Source organism: Crinia signifera, chromosome 5 (assembly GCF_055691185.1).
Source record: "Crinia signifera chromosome 5, ASM5569118v1, whole genome shotgun sequence".
Taxonomy (NCBI): domain Eukaryota; kingdom Metazoa; phylum Chordata; class Amphibia; order Anura; family Myobatrachidae; genus Crinia; species Crinia signifera.
In genome coordinates this window covers 61,700,558-61,721,645 of record NC_139221.1, presented here as the reverse complement: position 1 = coordinate 61,721,645, position 21,088 = coordinate 61,700,558, and the positions used below count along the sequence as shown (strand labels likewise).

Here is a 21,088-nt window from a genome sequence, read left to right as displayed (position 1 = left end):
GGAGAGGGAGAAATGATGAAAATAATAAAAGAAGATATATAAATATATCTTCTTTTTATTATTTTCATCATTATGACAGGGGAGGCTCTGCCTCCCCTGACTGCACGTCCCTGCTTCCAAGTCGCCCAAGTGCCGCCTATCTCTCTCAACATATGTGCCAGCCTAGAACCAGCCTGAAGCAGAGGAGGGCACAGGGTGCAAGTACTTCTAATAAGCATTTTTGAGTGCCGGCTTTTCTCCTCGACAACCACTAAAGTTTTCACTGTTTTGCAAGTCCTGGAGTGATGTTTCTTATTTCACTTGGGAAGTTCTCCCACGGAACGGGCACCCGGGTAGGCATCTGAACGCTATCCTGGCAGCTGGGCAGTGGTGGACTCCTTCTCCAGTATCTCTTTTCATATATTATTATATCATACCTCCCAACTGTCACGATTCCGTCGGGACAGTCCCGATTTTCGGGTCCTGTCCCGACGTCCCACCCGCGGCAGGCATTGTCCCGCTGCGGGGGGTGGCAGTTGGGAGACCCCCCAATCTAGTAGAATAGACGCTGTGCGCATGCGCACAGCGTCTATTCTCGTATGAAAATGAGGTCGCGGCTAATTAGCATAAGCCGCGCCCTCATTTGCATACGCCCCGCCCCCTTTTCGGGCGCTCGCGCGTCTTCGCCGCGCGAGTGTCCCTATTTCCTCCGGCCAGAAGTTGGGAGGTATGTTATATGTTGGACCCCCTGTCTATTATATATGTCCTTTTTACCATTGATATTAATGGTGAATCAGATTTTCTTTGCATTGTGCTGTTCTTCTCATTACCACCAGGTGGTGCTAGTACAACTGCTTTTGTGTGATAATGCATTGCAGCCACAGAGGCCCATTAACAAACAGTAAGCTCACATGCCATATCACATCAGCTGCTGCATATATTTCTAGAACAAGTAATAGAGATAAGGGCAATTTTTGTATCACCGCAGTAAATGGTTGTAGTAAATGCAATCTTACAAGTCGCACCTAGATACAAAGGGGCTGTTCAATGGGACAGTGTCAGTGTGTTTGTTAAGGGAAGGATTGTCCGATGGGGATGTCTCTGTTGTTGATAATGTGGATGCAATGACTGCACATAGGGGGTTATACTGGTTGATTCACAAGGCTGCGAATTTGCAGCCTTGCGAGTTCACCAGATGCCGCCTGCCGAATGCTGGTACACCCAAATCATTCGATGGTTGCCGACCATCGAATGATGTGGAAGGTCCACACATATCTAAGGTTACTCTCAGGTAACCTTAGATATGCGTGGACATTCGGCAGGAAGTGGGCGGTCAGCTGACATTCGGTGATGTCAGCTGCCCACCCCGACACCCACGTCATGGGCTGATCACAATGGGAACGCCCATGAAACGCTGGGCGCGACTACCTGCCGCCGCATGCCCCCCGCCCACAGACTTGGGTGAGTGTACCCGGTGAACAGTCTGTTTGCCGTGGCCGCATGCACCTGGCATATGCAAATGCGCAGAAATGCAACTACACATGCCCATAGAGAGAGGACCACTTTGTCCATTCTCTTTACCTGCTGCCTCGTGTCCTGACCATCCCTGCCATGCTTACTTCTTGCCTCAGGTCTCCTTATCTGCACCTCATGTCACCTGTCTCCCCCTCCCTCTGGATCGGGCTTGTCCGGCCTGCGGCCCTCCGGCTGTTGTGGGGCTGCAGTTCCCATCATGCCTTACCACAGTTCTGCTATTAGGTAATGCTGGGGCTGTGGCGGGGCATGCTGGGATCTGTGGTTTCACAGCGGCTGGAGGGCCATCAAATAACTTTTTCCTGTTCGCAAATAAAAAGTCAGTCTCGATTACTTTTATTTCCAACGGAGATGGCCGAAAAGGGGGCATCAGCCACCCACCCCAAGCAGGCATCGATCCGCCTGTGTTTCTAGAGGAACACCCAGCGTTTTCATGGGCACCTCCATAAAATGCTGGGTGTTCCCCTGCTGCCAGCCCCTGCCCGTGCGAAGGTCTGCACATGGGCATATTAGCCAATGAGCATACGCAGACCCGCCGAATACGGCCCTGACTGATTGGGTCAGAAAAGCCCATAGTCCTAGAACTCAAATGTTATAATAAAGAGTTATAGACAATTGACTGCAATCTGCAGAATCGCTGATTGCAGCCAAGGCTTGGTTGGTTGGGGTCGCATACAATATATTGCATGCAAAAGGCCTGCATACAATAAATCGCAAATAATCCTGCCACCTGGAAAAGTACCGGGTGACTTAACGGGGGATTGCGGACAACTTCTCTGAGTTGTCCGCGTGTCTTAGTGTATGGCCATCTTGAGTATTCTTAGCTGGGTACTGATGCTAGAGGATTGTGCTTTATTCCCACTGGAGATATTGATCGAATCGCAGATATAAAATCATATTACTTAACAAGATTGCACAAGGAAACAGGCAAGAAGAGCTACAAGCAACCAGCCAAGGCTGACTGCCGAAGCCGACCAGATGATTACAGAAATAAAAGTAGGTGTTCTATTTGCTATTTTTATTTTATTATAGAAAGCTTACTGTTTAATACTATAAAATTATTTCACACACATGCCATACCAAAGACAAGAGCAAGGAGAGGAAAAACAATGAAGAGAAACACTTATACTATGCATTAAATAATCTGTGTAGTGCTAAGAGGGAGGAAGCCATGTAATAATAGGATATAGAAAGGAATGAGAGACTCACTATATTTCACATTACACACAGAGACGTACAGAGTGTGAATAAAATAATATAAATTAGGTATGTCTATCAGATACTGCTGAGTAGTCCAGCAATATATCCATTGTGATGTCAGCATTTACTGCTGGATCGTCCAGCAATAGGGCCATTTTGATGTCAGCAGTTACCGCTAGGTAGTCCAGTAATAGGGCCACTGTGATGTCAGCAGATTCAGCTTGATAGCTCAGCAATAGAGCCATTGCAATGTCAGAAGTTACTGCTGGATAGTACATCAATTTTGCCTTTGTGATGTCAGCACTTACTGCTGGGTAGACCTGCAATACAGCCATTGTGATATCAGCACTAACTGCTAGATAGTCCTGCAATTCTGTTTTATAATATTAATTGGGAAATAAAGTGTGGGGCATACAAATTGGGACATACACAGTGTGTCATATGATTTGTTTAGTAGCCTCACATTGTCTATCAGTTGGCTGCAGGAGTGTTAACCCCTTCCCGACATTTGACGTACATTTACGTCATGGTCGGGAAGTACTTCCCGACACATGGCATAAATGTACGTCATGGTTTCTAACTGTCACTGCGTCTAGAGACGCAGTGACAGTTAGGTGATGTCTGCTGTCCCTGACAGCAGACATCCCCCCTCGCCGCCCAGGGGGGGCAGGGGTGCCCCCCCCGGTCGGCGATCGCTGTGATTGGCTGTTCAAATCTGAACAGCCATTCACAGCGTTTCCTGTGTTACCGGCGGCTAAGCCGCTCGGTAACACAGGGATCGGTGGTGATCGGTGCTGTCAAGTACAGCACCGATCACCTCCGATGTGCAGCCCCCCCTCCAACCCGCCGGGCACTCACCCGGCAGCAGCAGCAGCTCCCCCGGCTCCCCCGGAGCGTCTGAAGCGCACGCAGCGCTGACCTCCTCCCCCCTCCTCCCCCCTCCTCCCCCCCGCAGCAGCAGCAGCAGCATCAAGCTGCAGGAAAAGTAAAAAATATATGCACTGAAAAAATATATTTATATATATATTATATATATATATATATATTACACACATATATATATATATATGTGTGTGTATATATATGTATATATATATATATATATATATATACACACATATATATATATATATATATGTGTGTGTGTGTGTGTGTGTGTGTGTGTACAGATGGGTCTTTTCCCATCTTGGCAGGAGATGGCGCTGGCGTCGCCAGCCGCCATCCCCCGCCAGCGCCATGGCGATCGTGAGAAGGGGACGCGCGCGCACGAGAGGCGCGCGCGTCCCCTTCCGACGGCGCTTCCATAAGTTTCCCCGGGTCCCCGCCGGCTTGCCGGCGGTAACCCGGGGTCCCCGCCGCCTGCCTGCTCCCCCCCTAACCCCCCCCTAACCCTGTCCGTCTCCCTGAGGCGGAGACGGACAGGGTTTCCGTCGCGCTAGCGACGGAGACTGAGACGCGCGTGCGCGTGAGACGCACGCGCGTCTCAGTTTTCTCGCTGGCGAGGCTGCTGGCGGGTCGCCAGCGCGTACGTTCTGGCGACCCGCCAGCAAGGATGGGACCTGCCCCATCTGTATTTACCGCACCGATTACCACCGATCGCCAGCCCCCCCCCCCTCCCACCCGGCAGCCCCCCTCCCTCCCACCCACCCGGCTGCCGCAGCGCCAGCACCCCTTCCACCCCCCTGCCAGCCGTAGCGCCAGCCCCCCTCCCAAAGCTGGTGACAAAAATGGGGTCACTTGTGGGGGGGTTCCACTGTATTGGTGCTTCGGGGGTCTTGCTAATGCGACATAGCACCCACCATTCATTCCACCACCAAAAATCACTCCTTCCCTTCTGAGTCCTGCCATGCACCCAACTGGTATTTTTTGGTCACACGTGAGGCATTGCCGTACTCGGGAGAAATTGGGGCACAGATTTTGGGGTGCTTTGTCTCCTTCATTCCTTGTGAAAATAAAAAATTTTGAGCCAGAACAGCATTTTTCTGTAAAAAATTACATTTTTTTACACAAAAATGCAGATCTGGCTCAAAATTTTTCATTTTCACAAGGAATGAAGGAGACAAAGCACCCCAAAATCTGTGCCCCAATTTCTCCCGAGTACGGCAATGCCTCATGTGTGACCAAAAAATACCAGTTGGGTGCATGGCAGGACTCAGAAGGGAAGGAGTGATTTTTGGATTTTGCAGCACAGATTCTGGTTGAATGACCCCCGAAACACCCATACAGTGGAACCCCCCCACAAGTGACCCCATTTTGCAAACTACACCCTTCAGGGAATTCATCAAGGGGTATAGTGTACATTTCAAACCCCCCGGGGTTTCACCAATTTTGATACAACTGAGCTGTGAAAATGAAAAATTAATTTTTTTCATTTTCACTGCCCAGTTGTACCACAATTGGTGAAACCCCTGGGGGTTTGAAATGTACACTATACCCCTAGATGAATTCCCTGAAGGGTGTAGTTTGCAAAATGGGGTCACTTGTGGGGGGGTACCTAACTTTTAGCATCTTATGGTGCCTAGAAACCTACATTGTGCCTAAAAAATAATCTCATAAAAAGGAGGCTCCAAAATCAAGTAGGTGCTCCTTCTATTATGAAGCCTGTGGTTTGGTCACCGTGCACACTAGGGCCACATATAGGATATTTATGAAAACCAAAGAATTGGGGGAATCAATTTTTAGTCACATTTCTCTAGTAAAATGTACTGTGTTCCTTAGAAAAATGTATTAAAATTGCAAATCTGCAAAAAAAATGAAATTTTGAAATTTCACCTACACTTTGTTTTAATTCCTGTGAAACACCTAAAGGGTTAACAAACTTCCAAAATGCTGTTTTGAATACTGTGAGGGGTGCAGTTTTTGAAATGGCATCATTTATGGGGGTGTCTCACATACAAGTCACTCAAAGTCACATCATAACTGACCTGGTCCCTAAAAAAATCAGAGTTTAAAATTTTCTTGAAAATTTGAGAATTTGCTATTCATATTTGAAGCCTCCTAGTGTCCAAAAAAATGAAAAGGAGGTTGAAATAATGATTGCAACATAAAGTAGACATATGGTCTTTGTTAGTTATTAACTATTTTGAGTGGTATGTTTATTTGTCTCACAAGCAGAAAATTTGACATTTTGGAAATTGCAAAATTTTCCATTTTTTCACGACATTTTGGTATTTTTCACAAAAAAACACAGACTGTATCGACCCAAATTTACCACTAATTTGAAGTACAATGTGTCACGAAAAAACAATCTCAAAATCACTGGGATAAGTAAAAGCAAAAAAAAGTTATCCCCACTTAAGTGATACATGTCAGATTTGAAAAAAAGGGCTCTGTCAGGAACGCAAAAACTGGCTCTGTCAGGAAGGGGTTAAAAAGCCTTCTAAAATGTATTTCATAGATCAGTCATTAAATGTTATGGCAAGCTAGGCAGTCAGCAGCCCCCAGCCCTTCACTTCACATTTCCAGGAAACTTTTGTCAATCAAATTTATGAGGCCAATTTAATTAGCCGCAAGTTGGATCAAAATTGTTTAATGCAGCTAGAAAATCCATGATTGGAACTTTTTACTATTCAATTACAGAATGTGTGTTACATGAACATGGGTCACAATGGGAGTTTGTGAGGATTTTAGTTTGCAGCCCCTGTGTATTGGAAAAGTTTGAAAAAATATTTAAGGTAAAAATCTTGGGATCCAATAATAATATTGCATTAGGAAGCATTTAATTAGTACGTTTTGTTTCTGGAGGGTGTGTGTGGAGGCAGTGCCAAGCCATTTACTTTGCCATGGACACTAAGACTTCTAGTTATGGCACTGTGTATAGAACCCCTCTAGCCTGGCAAAGTGCAGCATGGCAACAATGAATGCAAGTCCTTGGAGAGATGTTGACCTATGCCATCTGGATAGCTTCCCACAGCTCCCTGATAATTGTTGGTGCAGAATCTTGGTGCCAATGTACCTCTCTACCATGTCCCATACATGCTTTATCGGGTTCATGTCGGATCATGGCCACATCATTTGTTGGAACGCCCCACAATACTCCTCAAACCAATTCTGGATAGCTTGGGACCAATGACACTGTGAATTATTCTGCTGGAATATTCCATCATTATGGTGGTACATGAAGTCCATGAAGGGCTGAAAATTGACATCAAGCAATGCAACATTGTGGTTATGGTTAATGACATGTTCAGATGGACCAGGGGACCCAACTTATGCCATGTGAACACATCCCATCCCATTATGGAACCATGACCTCATGGGGTCTGTGCCACACCCAATGTGATAAAGCCACATGTTGCCAGTCCACCAGGTTTCAATTAGCAACGTCATGAGGTCAAATGCGCTGTTTAGTGTTGGAGTTTTAACAGGGGCACGCTGGTGGATCTTCTGCTCCCATATACCACAGAAGCTAAAGAACAGTGCACTGACCTGCTGGATATGCATCTTGGTACCTCATACATTGAATGTGATTGTGATTTGTGCCAGTGTTATTTATTTATTAACAGTTTCTTATATAGCGCAGCATATTCCGTTGCGCTTTGCCAGTGTTGCTTATCTGTCACCACAGACAATGTTGAATAGTCGCTGCTGAACAGGATCAGTAAGCACTAATGTTTGACCTCTGTGCTGCCCACAGTGGGTGGTAATGTCTTCCATGAGGTATTCCCGTATTTCTTTTATAGAGGTGATGCTGTACTGTAGATCGAGACATGTTGAATGTTTGCACAACTTTGGAAACGGAATGTTCCATCCTTGGGGAACCCACTATAGTGCCCACTACAAAACATGAGCAGCCTATCTGGTGTTCAGGACCAGAAGAACTACCATTGGAAAGACCTTGGACCCTTTTCTGGACACTTTTCTGGGCACTTTTCTGAGTAGGTTTTCTACAAGCAGCTGCTAGAGGTAGGGAATAGTTAATCCCATAGGAAATACAATTTACAAAGAACAATTAGCGGCACTGTAGGCAAATAAAATCTAGTAGGTAGGATTGTCTGAAAAACTATTTAATAGCACCCAAAATGGTAAATCAGTTAAGACATAAAATCACGCTCCATATATCCACTTCTATCCACAATATCTGTAAAAGCATTTTCCTGTTACGATATATGTATCTCGACTGGACCTTAAATTAGAAGACTAGAGTTAGTACACTCCTTATTCTAAATGAATAGTTCAGGCATAGTGTAGTTATCAAATGACCTTCACCAATGGAAGGATAGTCCAAAAGATCAGTATGGATGGATTGGGATTCTGGTGAGTTCTCTGTTGAAGCACGGTGGGTCCAGATGGAATAAATATGAATTCAGGTAAATATCCAGATACTGGGCCAAGCGAAGTGCAGTAGTGGTAGATAAGTATGACATGAGTATGAGTAGATAAGTATCCTTATTTACCATGTACATGTCCTAAATTGTCCTGTAATGTAATTCTTTCTTTATTTTTTGCTCATTTATGTATTGTTAGGTTCTGCGGAACCCTTGTGGTGCCATATAAATAAACAATAATAATAAGTGGGTAAAACACTAACGCGTTTCGCTGCTTACTGCACCTCCTCCTGCATTTGCATTACTAAGGTTTGCATATGGATAACCTGCTGCGAGCAGATTATCATATGCAATCCAAGCTGAATCAGGCCCTTTCTCCGTTAGTACTAAGCTTTCTAGTGTGCACCCCAAACTCACCTCCTATTATTGCTGCAGGCAATGGCTGCTGTCATATTAAACAAGCAGAAGCATACTGTAATTGGTCAACATAGCAGGATGCTTCTCTTAGGATAAAGCAGCAATCCCACATAACTTTTCATGTATGCATTTTAAAATGTAATGTATATAAAGAAAGTAATTAAATGAACATAATTCCATTATGATGATGGTCCCAGAATAGTGTTGATTTAGTTTGTTTGTATGTATGGTATATACACAGCCCTACATTTAAACACTAACTGCAGGAATACCATTATAAGCTGTATGGACATCAAGCAGCAGGAAGCTATTCACCGAATACCTGGAATAAGTGCTTGGCAGATGCAGCTGCCAGCTTCCTTCCTCCTGCTCTCCTCTGAGGGAGCTTTCCTGCTGCTGTTGCTGCTCTTCCCGCAGCTCACTACCGCCCTCCAGTGGCCCTAGGCAAATGCCTGAAGCTGCCTAGTGGTGGCGCCGGCCCTGTGTGTATGACATCTATATATATGTAAAAATCTATGTGTGTATGTGTGAGTTCCCTATGGACTCCAAAAGGCGTGACCGATTTTGATGAAATTTTCAGGCAATCTTCAGATTAGACCAGCAGGTGATCCTGTGAAGTTTGGTAGCGATCGTCGGATCAACAGAATTTTTTTTTTTTAAATTTGCCAATTTTCACCAAAGTTGTGCAAAACTTCGGCAGATTGACCATTAAAAAATTGTCACCAAATTTAACAACCATCGGTGGCAAATTCCAAGGTGAAGACGTACTGATTCCACGCATATCGATGATTTCCAATGATTTACCATTCAAATTCAAGCGGCTCCAGTTCCCTTTGCGTCTTGCCTTTGCTATTAACATCAACAAAGCACAAGGCAAATCGTTGACTGTTGCTGGCTTAAATTTGGAAAATTCATGTTTTCACATGAATGACTTGCTTCCGAGTTGGCACACCGAAAAATGTATGCTTTTACTCCAAATAAAAAAAAGAAAAACATTATCTATCCGCTGGCCTTAAGATGAATTAATAAAATAAATATAATTTCCCATTTGCCTTAAATACATGTGTTTTTCTTGGGCGTAGCAAGGCACTGTACCTATAGATATCTGCTAAAACTTCGTCACATGACCGCCCCCATCCATCCACCAGAAGTCATCTGGCTATAGATAATTAGTGCTTCCCGTGCGAAGCCGGGCGGGTTGCTTGTGTTTTATAGTCCTGTATGACAGATGCCATAAAGTCAAAAGTATCAACATATCAATACCCAGTAACACAGAATGTGGAAGAGGAACCATTGTTTTTTACAATTCTATACCTCATAAGTTAGGATATAATTATGGAGCAGGACTGCAGCAAGACAAATATATCTCCTCAGTGGGTACAGAATGTCCATCTGGGTATGTCTGTCCATCTATATTTGGTTGCAGTCACTGTATGCTACACGCCTGCTTCTGAAGAGCCTTCTTCCTGTTATCACCCAGATATGCTCACTGAAATACCAGTTCTCAGTGTTTCCCAGCAGGACTCAGATGCAGGCACAGTACAGAAAGCATTGCACAACTGCACAACCCATGGCAAAGCAGCCATCTCTGCGTCAGTCCTGTCACATAAGCAGGCGTCTTCTCCCAGAAGTTGCAGTGTTACACCTGTTCTGTATATCATTCCCTGTTATACATAGGAGATATTCTGTATAAGATATCTCATTTTTAGATGTTGCTCTTTGGCACTAAACCTTAGTTTGTCCCACATGACAACCATACTCTGGTAATGTGTGGCTAATGGAGGGAGTAATTCCACTGTGTATACTCCACTCCTGGGTGGAACACTCCAGCTGCATTCTGTACTGTAGATTGCTTTTCTCATACAAAAAGAAACAAGCAGATGAAACATCCTGCACTTAGTAGGAGGAGACCTGCTTGGACGATGATTTCTGTTTTCCATTTCATTTCTCCCAATTATGTATGAGGCCAGTTTTGAATACCAAGGTCTGGTTATTTTTTCTGTTTTGCCTCATTTAAAATGCAGTTTAGCCTATTGCAAACTGCATTGTAATGTGGGCAGTGCAGTGATATAGTGGTTAGTATTGCTTACACCGATTTGGAACGGGGGCATGGCCATTGGAAAAGGGGCATGGTCATGACCCCCTTTCCTATGCTTACAGTGATATAGTGGTTAGTATTGCTCATACCAATTTGGAAAGGGGGCGTGGTCATGGGAAAAGGGGCGTGGGCATGCCCCCTTTCGAAATTGATATGCTAAGCAACAGACTATTGTCCTGATTCGGAGGTGGACACGGTGCAACTGAGTCTTCGTATATGCTAATGACGCAGGGATTTGTTCAGAGATGACCACAGGTGGTGTCTTTAATCCGCTGCTTCCATTAAAGGATAGAGCATCAGTCACACCATCAAAGCTCTGAGCAACCCTGCGCCCCATCAGAACGAAGCCCTCTGGGCTATTGCAACTGTGTACACTGATGCAGTCATTGGCTGTGGCATGCCCTAAAACACTTGTGACATGCCTACATTTCATTAGACACCCTCCCATCACCCATTTACCTCCCAGAAATGCACACTGAAGGCCAAGTGTAATAGGGTGTGAGAATCAGAAAAAGAGATATATACGGAGAGTCTTCTCATTTTTTAAAGCGCCAATCATTTACACTGAAAGACAAGGTTGATTTTGCCATGTAATTGATTGTCGCTTGAAAATGGGAAAACTCTCCCAAAATCTCTCACTTTTTGATTCACCTTATTACATTTGGCCCTGACTGCTAATCACTTTACGGCCCAATGCTACCGCCATCCATAATCAATTGCGGCACATGCACAGTGTGACTCAGATGCATAACTTGTCAGTTCTTATAATAAGCCAGTGACTTAGGGGCAGATGTACTAAGCCTTGGAGAGAGATAAAGTTGAGAGTGATAAGCTACCAACCAATCAATTTTCAAATACAGCCTGTAATATTGCAGTTAGGAGCTGATTGACTGGTACTTTGGGGGCAGATGTACGAAGCCTGGTAAAGTGATAAAATGGCCCGTGATAATGCACCAGCCAATCAGCTTCTTAATGTCAAGTTGCATATCGAGTTTGAAAAACAACAGTTATGGGCTGATTGTCTGGTGCGTTATAACGGGCCAATTTGTAACTGGCGTTGTCAGGCATTACACATGGGCAATTTCCAGCACGTGCCATGTTTTGCCCGCACAATAAATTTGGTGGTGCAGCATTTCATCAGAAGTGACAGGAGTGTGCAGGAGATGCTTGCGGTGGCCCGCAGAATTTGCGGACACTTTCAGCATTCTGCCATTGCCTGCCGAAGGCCTGGAGTGGCAGCAAAAACTCCACAACCTGCCCTGCCATCAGCTTAAACAAGAGGTGATGATGCGCTGGAACTCCACCCTCTATATGCTGCAGAGGATGGAGGAGCAGCAAAAGGCCATTCAAGCCTACACTGCCACCTACGACATAGTCAGAGGAGCGGGGCTGCACCTGACTCAAATGCAGTGGAGGCTGATTTCCATGTTGTGCAAGGTTCTCTAGCCGTTTGAACTTGCCACACGTGAAGTCAGTTCCGACACTGCCAGCTTGAGTCAGGCTGTTGTAGAAGCAGCTGGAGAAAGTGAAGGAGGAGCTAAAGCGTTGCAATTCCACAAAGCATGTAGCTCTTGTGGATGAAGCCCTCCGTATGCTTTGCCAGGATACGAGGGTGGTCAGTCTGTTAAAGTCAGAGGAATACATTCTGGCCACCGTGCTTGCTCCTCGGTCTAAAGCGTATGTTGTCTCTCTGTTTCCGGCAGACACAAGTCTACAAGGTGCAAAGACCTGCTGGTCAGGAGATTGTCGTCTGAAGGGGACCGTGACAGGGCTACAGCTCCTCCTTCATTTTCTCCCACACCTGTGGCTGCGAGTAAACAGCTGCGATTTCCCACACAACCTGCTGGCGGGGATGCAGGGCAGGGAGGAGGGAGTTTGGACATCTGGTCTGGACTAAAGGACCTGCCAACTATTGCTGACATGTTTACTATTGCTGCATTGGATGCTGTCACCATTGAAAAAATTATGGAGGATTACTTTGGTGAGAACATCCAAGTAGACATGTCAGACAGTCCTTACCTGTACTGGCAGGAAAAAAAGGCAGTTTTGGAAGCCCCTGTACAAACTGGCTCTATTTTACCTGAGTTGTCCCCCCTCCAGTGTGTACTCCTAAAGAGTTTTTAGTGCAGCGGGGAACCTGGTCAGTGAGCAGCGAAGGAGGTTGCTTCCGCAAAATGTGGAGAAGATGATGTTTATGTATAAAAATGAATTATCAATTATTCAATGAAGACCAGGAATTGCCTCCAGAGAGTATGACGGGACCTGTGATTGTGGAGTCCAGTGGGGAGGAATTGATAATCTGTGAGGAAGGACACACTGAAGGGGGCGAGGAATCAGAGGAGGAGGATGACGAGTGACGATGACATCTTGTCTCTGTAGAGCCAGTTTATACAGGGAGATATGAATTGTTTTTTTTTGTGTGGGGGCCCAAACAAACCAATCATTTCAGCCACAGTTTTGTAGGCCCTGTCGCTGAAATATTTGGTTTGTTAAAGTGTGCATGTCCTATTTCCACAACATAAGGGTAGGTGGGAGGGCCCAAGGACAATTCCATCTTACATCACCATTCATTAATCCCACTGCTGAGAGTCATTGATATGTGAGATAAGTGGACTCGTCTTTAATCACATACAACTGTTTGCGCTCAATTAGTAATAATCACAGAGCTGTCCAATCCCACTGCTGAGTCTTTGATTGCTGCACAAATTGCCCACTGCTCCTCGGCTGGTCGTCGCCTGGTTATGTCTGGTCAGTAGGTTCCATTCCATTCTACTGCTGTGCATATAATACCTCTCTGCTGGTGCATCTACTGCCTTAGATAGGGTGTTACAGGTGTCTCCGGGAAGCCATTCTGCAGTGTTGTTAATGGAGGCACTGTACCTTAAGCACAGATAACACATACATGACTGTGTGCCATTCTGCCACTGCCTGCCGAAGGCTGCCGAGTCGCCCACTGCTCCTCAGCTGGTCATTGCCTGGTTATGTCTGGTCAATAGGTTCCATTCTATTCTACTTCTGTACATATAATACCTCTCTGCTGGTGCATCTACTGCCTTAGATAGGGTGTTATACTGTAAGTGTCTCCGGGAAGCCATTCTGCAGTGTTGTTAATGGAGGCACTGTACCTTAAGCACAGATAACACATACATGACTGTGTGCCATTCTGCCACTGCTTGCCAAAGGCTGCCGAATCACCCACTGCTCCTCGGCTGGAGGTAAACACGATCAAGCCAGATAGTGGTCTTATTGGATATTAAGCTGACAAAAACAGATACATACTCGCAGAACAACTCAGTGCTGCACCAATTGCCCACTGCTCCTCGGTTGGTCGTAGACTGTAGCCAGAAGGTTCCACTCCTTTGCAGCTATTGCATTGCTGCACGAATCGTCCACTGCTCCTCGGCTGGTTGTCGCCTGGTTATATCTGGTCAGAAGGTTCCACTCCTTTGTAGCTATTGCATTGCTGCATCAATCGCCCACTGCACCTCGGCTGGTGGTAAACACGATCAAGCCAGATAGGGGTCTTATTGGGTATTAAAGTGACAAAAACAGATACATTATCGAAGAACAACTCAGTGCTGCATGAATCGCCCACTGCTCCTCGGCTGGTCGTCGACTGTTTTTTTTCTGGTCAGTAGGTTCCATTCCATTCCACCTCCGTACATATAATACCTCTCTGCTAGTGCATCTACTGCCTTAGATAGGGTGTTACAGGTGTCTCCAGGAAGCCATTCTGCAGTGTTGTTAATGGAGGCACTGTGCCTTAAGCACAGATAACACATACATAACTGTGTGCCACTCTGCCACTGCCTGCCGAAGGCTGCCGAATAGCCCACTGCTCCTCGGCTGGTGGTAAATATGATCAAGCCAGATAGGGGTCTTTTTGGGGCCTAGGTTTTCAAACTGCCATCCTGTCTGCCGCTGCAGTGCCACTCCTAGATGAACCATGTGTTTGTGCTACACACTTGTGTGGCATAGCATAGTTATCCAGCTACCTCGGTGCAAACTTTTGCCCTAAAAACGATATTGTGAGGTGTTCAGAATAGACTGGAAACGTGTGGAAATGAATGTTATCGAGGTTAATAGCGTAGGAGCAAAAAAAACACAAAAAATCTGAGATTTTAGCAGTTTTTATGCTTTAAAAAAAAGAATGAAGGAGACAAAGCACCCCAAAATCTGTGCCCCAATTTCTCCCGAGTACGGCAATGCCTCACATGTGACCAAAAAATACCATTTGGGTGCATGGCAGGACTCAGAAGGGAAGGAGTGATTTTTGGATTTTGCAGCTCAGATTCTGGTGGAATGTTGGTGGGTGCTATGTCGCATTAGCAAGACCCCCGAAGCACCAATACAGTGGAACCCCCCCACAAGTGACCCCATTTTGCAAACTACACCCCTCAGGGAATTCATCTAGGGGTATAGTGTACATTTCAAACCCCCAGGGGTTTCACCAATTTTGATACAACTGGGCTGTGGAAATGAAAAATTACATTTTTTTACACAAAAATGCAGTTCTGGCTCCAAATTTTTCATTTTCACAAGGAATGAAGGAGACAAAGCACCCCAAAATCTGTGCCCCAATTTCTCCCGAGTACGGCAATGCCTCACATGTGACCAAAAAATACCATTTGGGTGCATGGCAGGACTCAGAAGGGAAGGAGTGATTTTTGGATTTTGCAGCTCAGATTCTGGTGGAATGTTGGTGGGTGCTATGTCGCATTAGCAAGACCCCCGAAGCACCAATACAGTGGAACCCCCCCACAAGTGACCCCATTTTGCAAACTACACCCCTCAGGGAATTCATCTAGGGGTATAGTGTACATTTCAAACCCCCAGGGGTTTCACCAATTTTGATACAACTGGGCTGTGCAAATGAAAAATTACATTTTTTACACAAAAATGCAGTTCTGGCTCAAAATTTTTCATTTTCACAAGGAATGAAGGAGACAAAGCACCCCAAAATCTGTGCCCCAATTTCTCCCGAGTACGGCAATGCCTCACATGTGACCAAAAAATACCATTTGGGTGCATGGCAGGACTCAGAAGGGAAGGAGTGATTTTTGGATTTTGCAGCTCAGATTCTGGTGGAATGTTGGTGGGTGCTATGTCGCATTAGCAAGACCCCCGAAGCACCAATACAGTGGAACCCCCCCACAAGTGACCCCATTTTGCAAACTACACCCCTCAGGGAATTCATCTAGGGGTATAGTGTACATTTCAAACCCCCAGGGGTTTCACCAATTTTGATACAACTGGGCTGTGCAAATGAAAAATTACATTTTTTACACAAAAATGCAGTTCTGGCTCAAAATTTTTCATTTTCACAAGGAATGAAGGAGACAAAGCACCCCAAAATCTGTGCCCCAATTTCTCCCGAGTACGGCAATGCCTCACATGTGACCAAAAAATACCATTTGGGTACATGGCAGGACTCAGAAGGGAAGGAGTGATTTTTGGATTTTGCAGCTCAGATTCTGGTGGAATGTTGGTGGGTGCTATGTCGCATTAGCAAGACCCCCGAAGCACCAATACAGTGGAACCCCCCCACAAGTGACCCCATTTTGCAAACTACACCCCTCAGGGAATTCATCTAGGGGTATAGTGTACATTTCAAACCCCCAGGGGTTTCACCAATTGTGGTACAACTGGGCAGTGAAAATGAAAAATTAAATTTTTTACACAAAAATGCAGTTCTGGCTCAAAATTTTTCATTTTCACAAGGAATGAAGGAGACAAAGCACCCCAAAATCTGTGCCCCAATTTCTCCCGAGTACGGCAATGCCTCATGTGTGACCAAAAAATGGCAAGACTCAGAAGGGAAGGAGTGATATTTGGATTTTGCAGCACAGATTCTGGTGGAATGTTGGTGGGTGCTATGTCGCATTAGCAAGACCCCCAAAGCACCAATACAGTAGAACCCCCCCACAAGTGACCCCCTTTTGCAAACTACACCCCTCAGGGAATTCATCTAGGGGTATAGTGTACATTTCAAACCCCCAGGGGTTTCACCAATTTTGATACAACTGGGCTGTGCAAATGAAAAATTACATTTTTTACACAAAAATGCAGTTCTGGCTCAAAATTTTTCATTTTCACAAGGAATGAAGGAGACAAAGCACCCCAAAATCTGTGCCCCAATTTCTCCCGAGTATGGCAATGCCTCATATGTGACCAAAAAATACCAGTTGGGTGCATGGCAGGACTCAGAAGGGAAGGAGTGATTTTTGGATTTTGCAGCTCAGATTCTGGTGGAATGAATGGTGGGTGCTATGTGGCATTAGCAAGACCCCTGAAGCACGGTGAAATGATGAACCTAATAATCCATAGATGTGTGGTATATTTTAAAACACTCCTTTATACATAGGCCGGGTTTGTCGGGGCAAGTTTCACAGTGGAAAATAGTATCCTTTCTTATTCCCTTTTTATAGCAAACTTTGCACCTTTTTTGTGTCCTGCCCTTTCTTGCAGTGGAGGGGATTTCGTTAGGAAAATGCTGCCCTGGTACAATACGGGGGCCAGTACTAGAAGTACTGGGGCCCTCTGCCTGCTGGTTCCCAAATATTAGGCCCTTTATGACTTCCTCTTGAAAGTGCATAAATGTCCCCCTCTGGCTGGTAGAACGGAATAGCACGTAAGCGTTATACAGTGCCATCTGGATGATATACACGGCCAGCTTCTTGTACCAGATTTTTGTTTTCCGCAGGGGACTGTACGGCTTCAGTACCTGATCTGAAAGATCCACTCCGCCCATGTACTTATTGTAATCTAGGATACAATTAGGTTTTGAGGTGTGGGTACTGGTACCTCGTACAGGGATGGAGGTGGTACTGTCTCCATGAATTGTTGTCAGTATAAGGACATCCCTCTTGTTCTTATATTTGACCAACAACATATTTTCGGTGCATATTCCCCTGCTTTCACCCCTTCTCAGTAATTGGGCAACGTGCGTTTTTGGGAGGCCTCTTTGGTTCTTGCGCACAGTACCGCAAGCTGCTGTACCTCTTGAACCAAGGGCCTTAAACAGGGGGATGCTAGTGTAAAAGTTATCCACATAGAGGTGATAACCTTTATCCAGGAAGGGGTGCACTAAATCCCAGACAATTTTTCCACTAACACCTACGAGGGAGGGGGGGCATTCTGGCGGTTCAATTCTTGAATCCTTCCCTTCATATACCCTAAACCTGTGGGTGTACCCTGAGGTGCTTTCACACAGTTTATACATTTTTATGCCATACCTTGCCCTCTTACTGGGAAGGTACTGGCGGAATTTAACCCTTCCTTTAAAATGTATAAGGGACTCGTCGATACAAATAAATTTTTCAGGGATGTACATCTCTGCAAATTTGGCACTGAAATGATCAATGACCGGCCTGACTTTGAATAGCCGGTCAAAGGTGGGATCATCTCTGGGTGGGCACTGTGCATTATCGGTGTAATGTAAAAATTTAAGGATTATCTCAAAACGAGTCCGAGTCATGGCCATACGGTAAAGTGGGGTGCTGTACAGAACATCTTTACTCCAATATTGCCTAATTTCTGGCTTTTTTACTATGCCCATATGTAACACCAGACCCCAAAACGTCATCATCTCTACTGCATCTACAGGGGTCCACCTAGCAAATGATGACGTGGGGTTTTGAGCAATAAACTGCTGGGCATATAAATTACTTTGGTCCACCATTAAATTTATAAAATCATCAGAGAAAAATAATTTGAAAAAGTCAATTTCTCTGAGACCTGTTGAATCAAATTGGATTCCTGGGATGGCCAAAAACTCAGGAACCTGGGGCTCAAAATTGTCTGGTGGTGGGGTCCATACGGGATCAATCATTTGGGGGGGGGTCTCAGCTGCTCTACGGGGGCGTCTTTGAGGGGGTCCCTCATCACTAGAGGAGGAAGAGGAGCTTAAGACGAATCCTTCAAATTCCCCGCTTGCATCACTGGCTGTGTCAGAGTCAGAGGCAAGCATGGCATATGCCTCCTCCGCTGAATACATTCTTCTGGATGACTGGGATGACATTTGGGATGACATTTGGGATGACATTTTTATTTTTGTGTTTCTGTAAGTGTAATGTTTCAACACGTGTATAGTGTTGGGGGGGTACAAACTTTATTTCAACACGGGGGGTATGTAGTGTGTAGTGTGTATGTAGTGCAGAAAAAAAAATACTTTATACAGGAATTTGATCCCAATAAAAAAAAAAAAAATTGAAGGGGTAAAAAAAAAAAAAAAAAAAAAGGTCCTGCGCCAAAAATTGAGCACAGATGTTGGTCAGTAACGTCCGTCACTGAACAGCGCTCAAAGGCAACAGGTGTAAAAACAATTTAAAAAAAAAAAATACCACAGCACTCTCCAAAAAAAAAACAATTTAAAAAAACTGCAGAAAAAAAATATCAACCCTGTGCCAAAAATGTTGTTCAGTGATGTATGTCACTGATCAGCGGCCACAGGACACCCACAAAAGCACCCACAAAAGCACCCACAAAAGCAACGTGGGTGTAAAAACAAAACCCCACTGCAATCCCCCCCCCCAAAAAAAACTGCAGATCAGTGATGCAGTGATGCGACACTGATTAGCAGTGAGGGGCAGCAGACAGACAACTGTGGGTGCAACCTGACAGGGTATATATAAAAAAAAAAACCTGGACCCCCAAAAAGTTGCTGATCAGTTAATTAATTTAAACTGATCAGCACAAAAGGGGGGGCAGCAGTCAGTTGCACAGGCAGCACAACCTTTGGTGCAACTGACAGGTATATATATAAAAAAAAAAAAAAAAAAAAAAGCTGCTGATCAGCACAGATATACTGATCAGCACAAAAGGGGTGCAGCAGACACAAAATATAGCACTCTCTATCACTCTCTATCACTCTCTGTCACTATCTCTCACGATCTGTGACTCTATGACACTGCAGCAGCAGGACACAGGAAGTCACAAGATCCAGGAAGCATCCAACTGCTGGCAGCACGCTACCAGCGGTGATCAGCGGTGATCAGGTAAGTATCAGGCAAGGTTCAGGTATGTATATCATGAGAGAGTGGCCGGTGACCGCTCTGCACGCAATTCCAGACCGGAATGGCGTCTGCAGCGCAGTCACCGTTAGTTTAAATGGCGCGCCTTGGCTGTGATTGGTCCGTCGGTCCGACGGACCAATCACAGCCTTGGGGGCAGGTGGGGTGAGGTGTCGTCGTCACCGATGACCCCCTCATGCCCCCTCACACCCGGCGGTGATTGACACCTGTGTTACCGAGCGTCTGATTCGCCGGTAACACAGGAAAACGCTGCGAATGGCTGTTCACATTGAACAGCCAATCACATCGTCCCTCTGTCACTGCGTCTCGAGATGCAGTGGCAGTTTGAAGTCATGACGTATATATACGTCATGTGTCGGGAAGTACATCCCGGCCATGACGTATATATACGTCAAATGTCGGGAAGGGGTTAATGCACACACATACTGTAAATTTGGATCTACAGTATTATGGGCTCATTAGAACAAGATCATGTATGCATAATATTTATTTGAAAACATACACCTACCTCCTATGTGCATGATTGTTACCATGGGCCTTATTCTAGTTCACTCTTTCTGACAAAATCCTTCTTAGATGGACAAAACCATGTGCACTGCAGGTGGGGCAGATGTAACTTGGGCAGAGAGAATTAGATTTGGGTAAGTTATTTTGTTTCTGTGCAGGGTAAATACTGACTGCTTTATTTTTACACTGCAAAATAGATCTCACTTTGAAGTAAAACCCCACCCAAATCTAATTCTCTCTGCCCAAGTAACGTCTGCCCCACCTGCAGTGCACATGGTTTTGTCCATCTAAGAAGGATTTTGTCAGAAAGAGTGAACTAGAATAAGGCCCTTTCTTGCAGCACAATGAGGTAGATGTATTACTAGGACGGTACACTGACAAGATATATTCACATCTTGTGAAAACTCCCCCATCCGGTGATAAACCCCTTAAGCACATAGCGCATCAGCTTAGCAGTGTGTCTCTCTGCCTGGCCACCTCCACTGAGCATGCTTAAGATCCTGCTACTTACCCAAGACCTCCTGATCAGCCTGGAGCCGGCACCCGCCACAGCCAGTGACAGCACTGTCCCCTCTGTTGAGATAGGGCAACGACACATGTAGCTGTCAAAATCAATAGCCGCCGGTGTGTGAATATTTAGCGCTGCTGACCGTTTATATATTGCCCGCATATTGGCGTGATATATTTTACATAACAGCGCTGATATACACAAGGGCGCCCCTGTAATTTTCCGAACACCAGTCCCATTATACACATAACATGCACTGATACCACTTCTCCACCTGAATGTAGAGTAATTCCTCTATTCCTGTGTGCTTATAATAAAAAACATTGCAGGGGATGGGAGTGTGCTTACCCTATATGAATATTTGTAAATAGAAGTTAGGCCTCATGAATATTAATCAGGTAGTGTCTAGGTGATGTCACTGGTTACTAACATATTTATATGTTGCTTAGTGCTTTTGCACACAAAATAATGGACCATGCATAGTGAATAGGTCTTATATAGGATACGTTTAGTTAGCATTAATAAAAGATATGCTTCAGAGCATAAC

The 21,088-nt window shown here is 45.1% G+C and overlaps 1 protein-coding gene across 1 annotated transcript in view; it reads left to right on the top strand.

Annotated features, from left to right (window-relative positions):
- Window positions 1–2,435: 2,435 nt before the first annotated feature.
- LOC146079464 (uncharacterized) overlaps window positions 2,436–21,088 on the top strand; it is a 63,909-nt gene continuing 45,256 nt past the window's right edge. Inside the window, exon 1 of the mRNA XM_083186238.1 lies at window positions 2,436–2,508. Coding sequence (XP_083042364.1) covers window positions 2,491–2,508 — 18 coding nt within the window. The 5' untranslated portion in view covers window positions 2,436–2,490. The remainder of the gene's footprint in view (window positions 2,509–21,088) is intronic.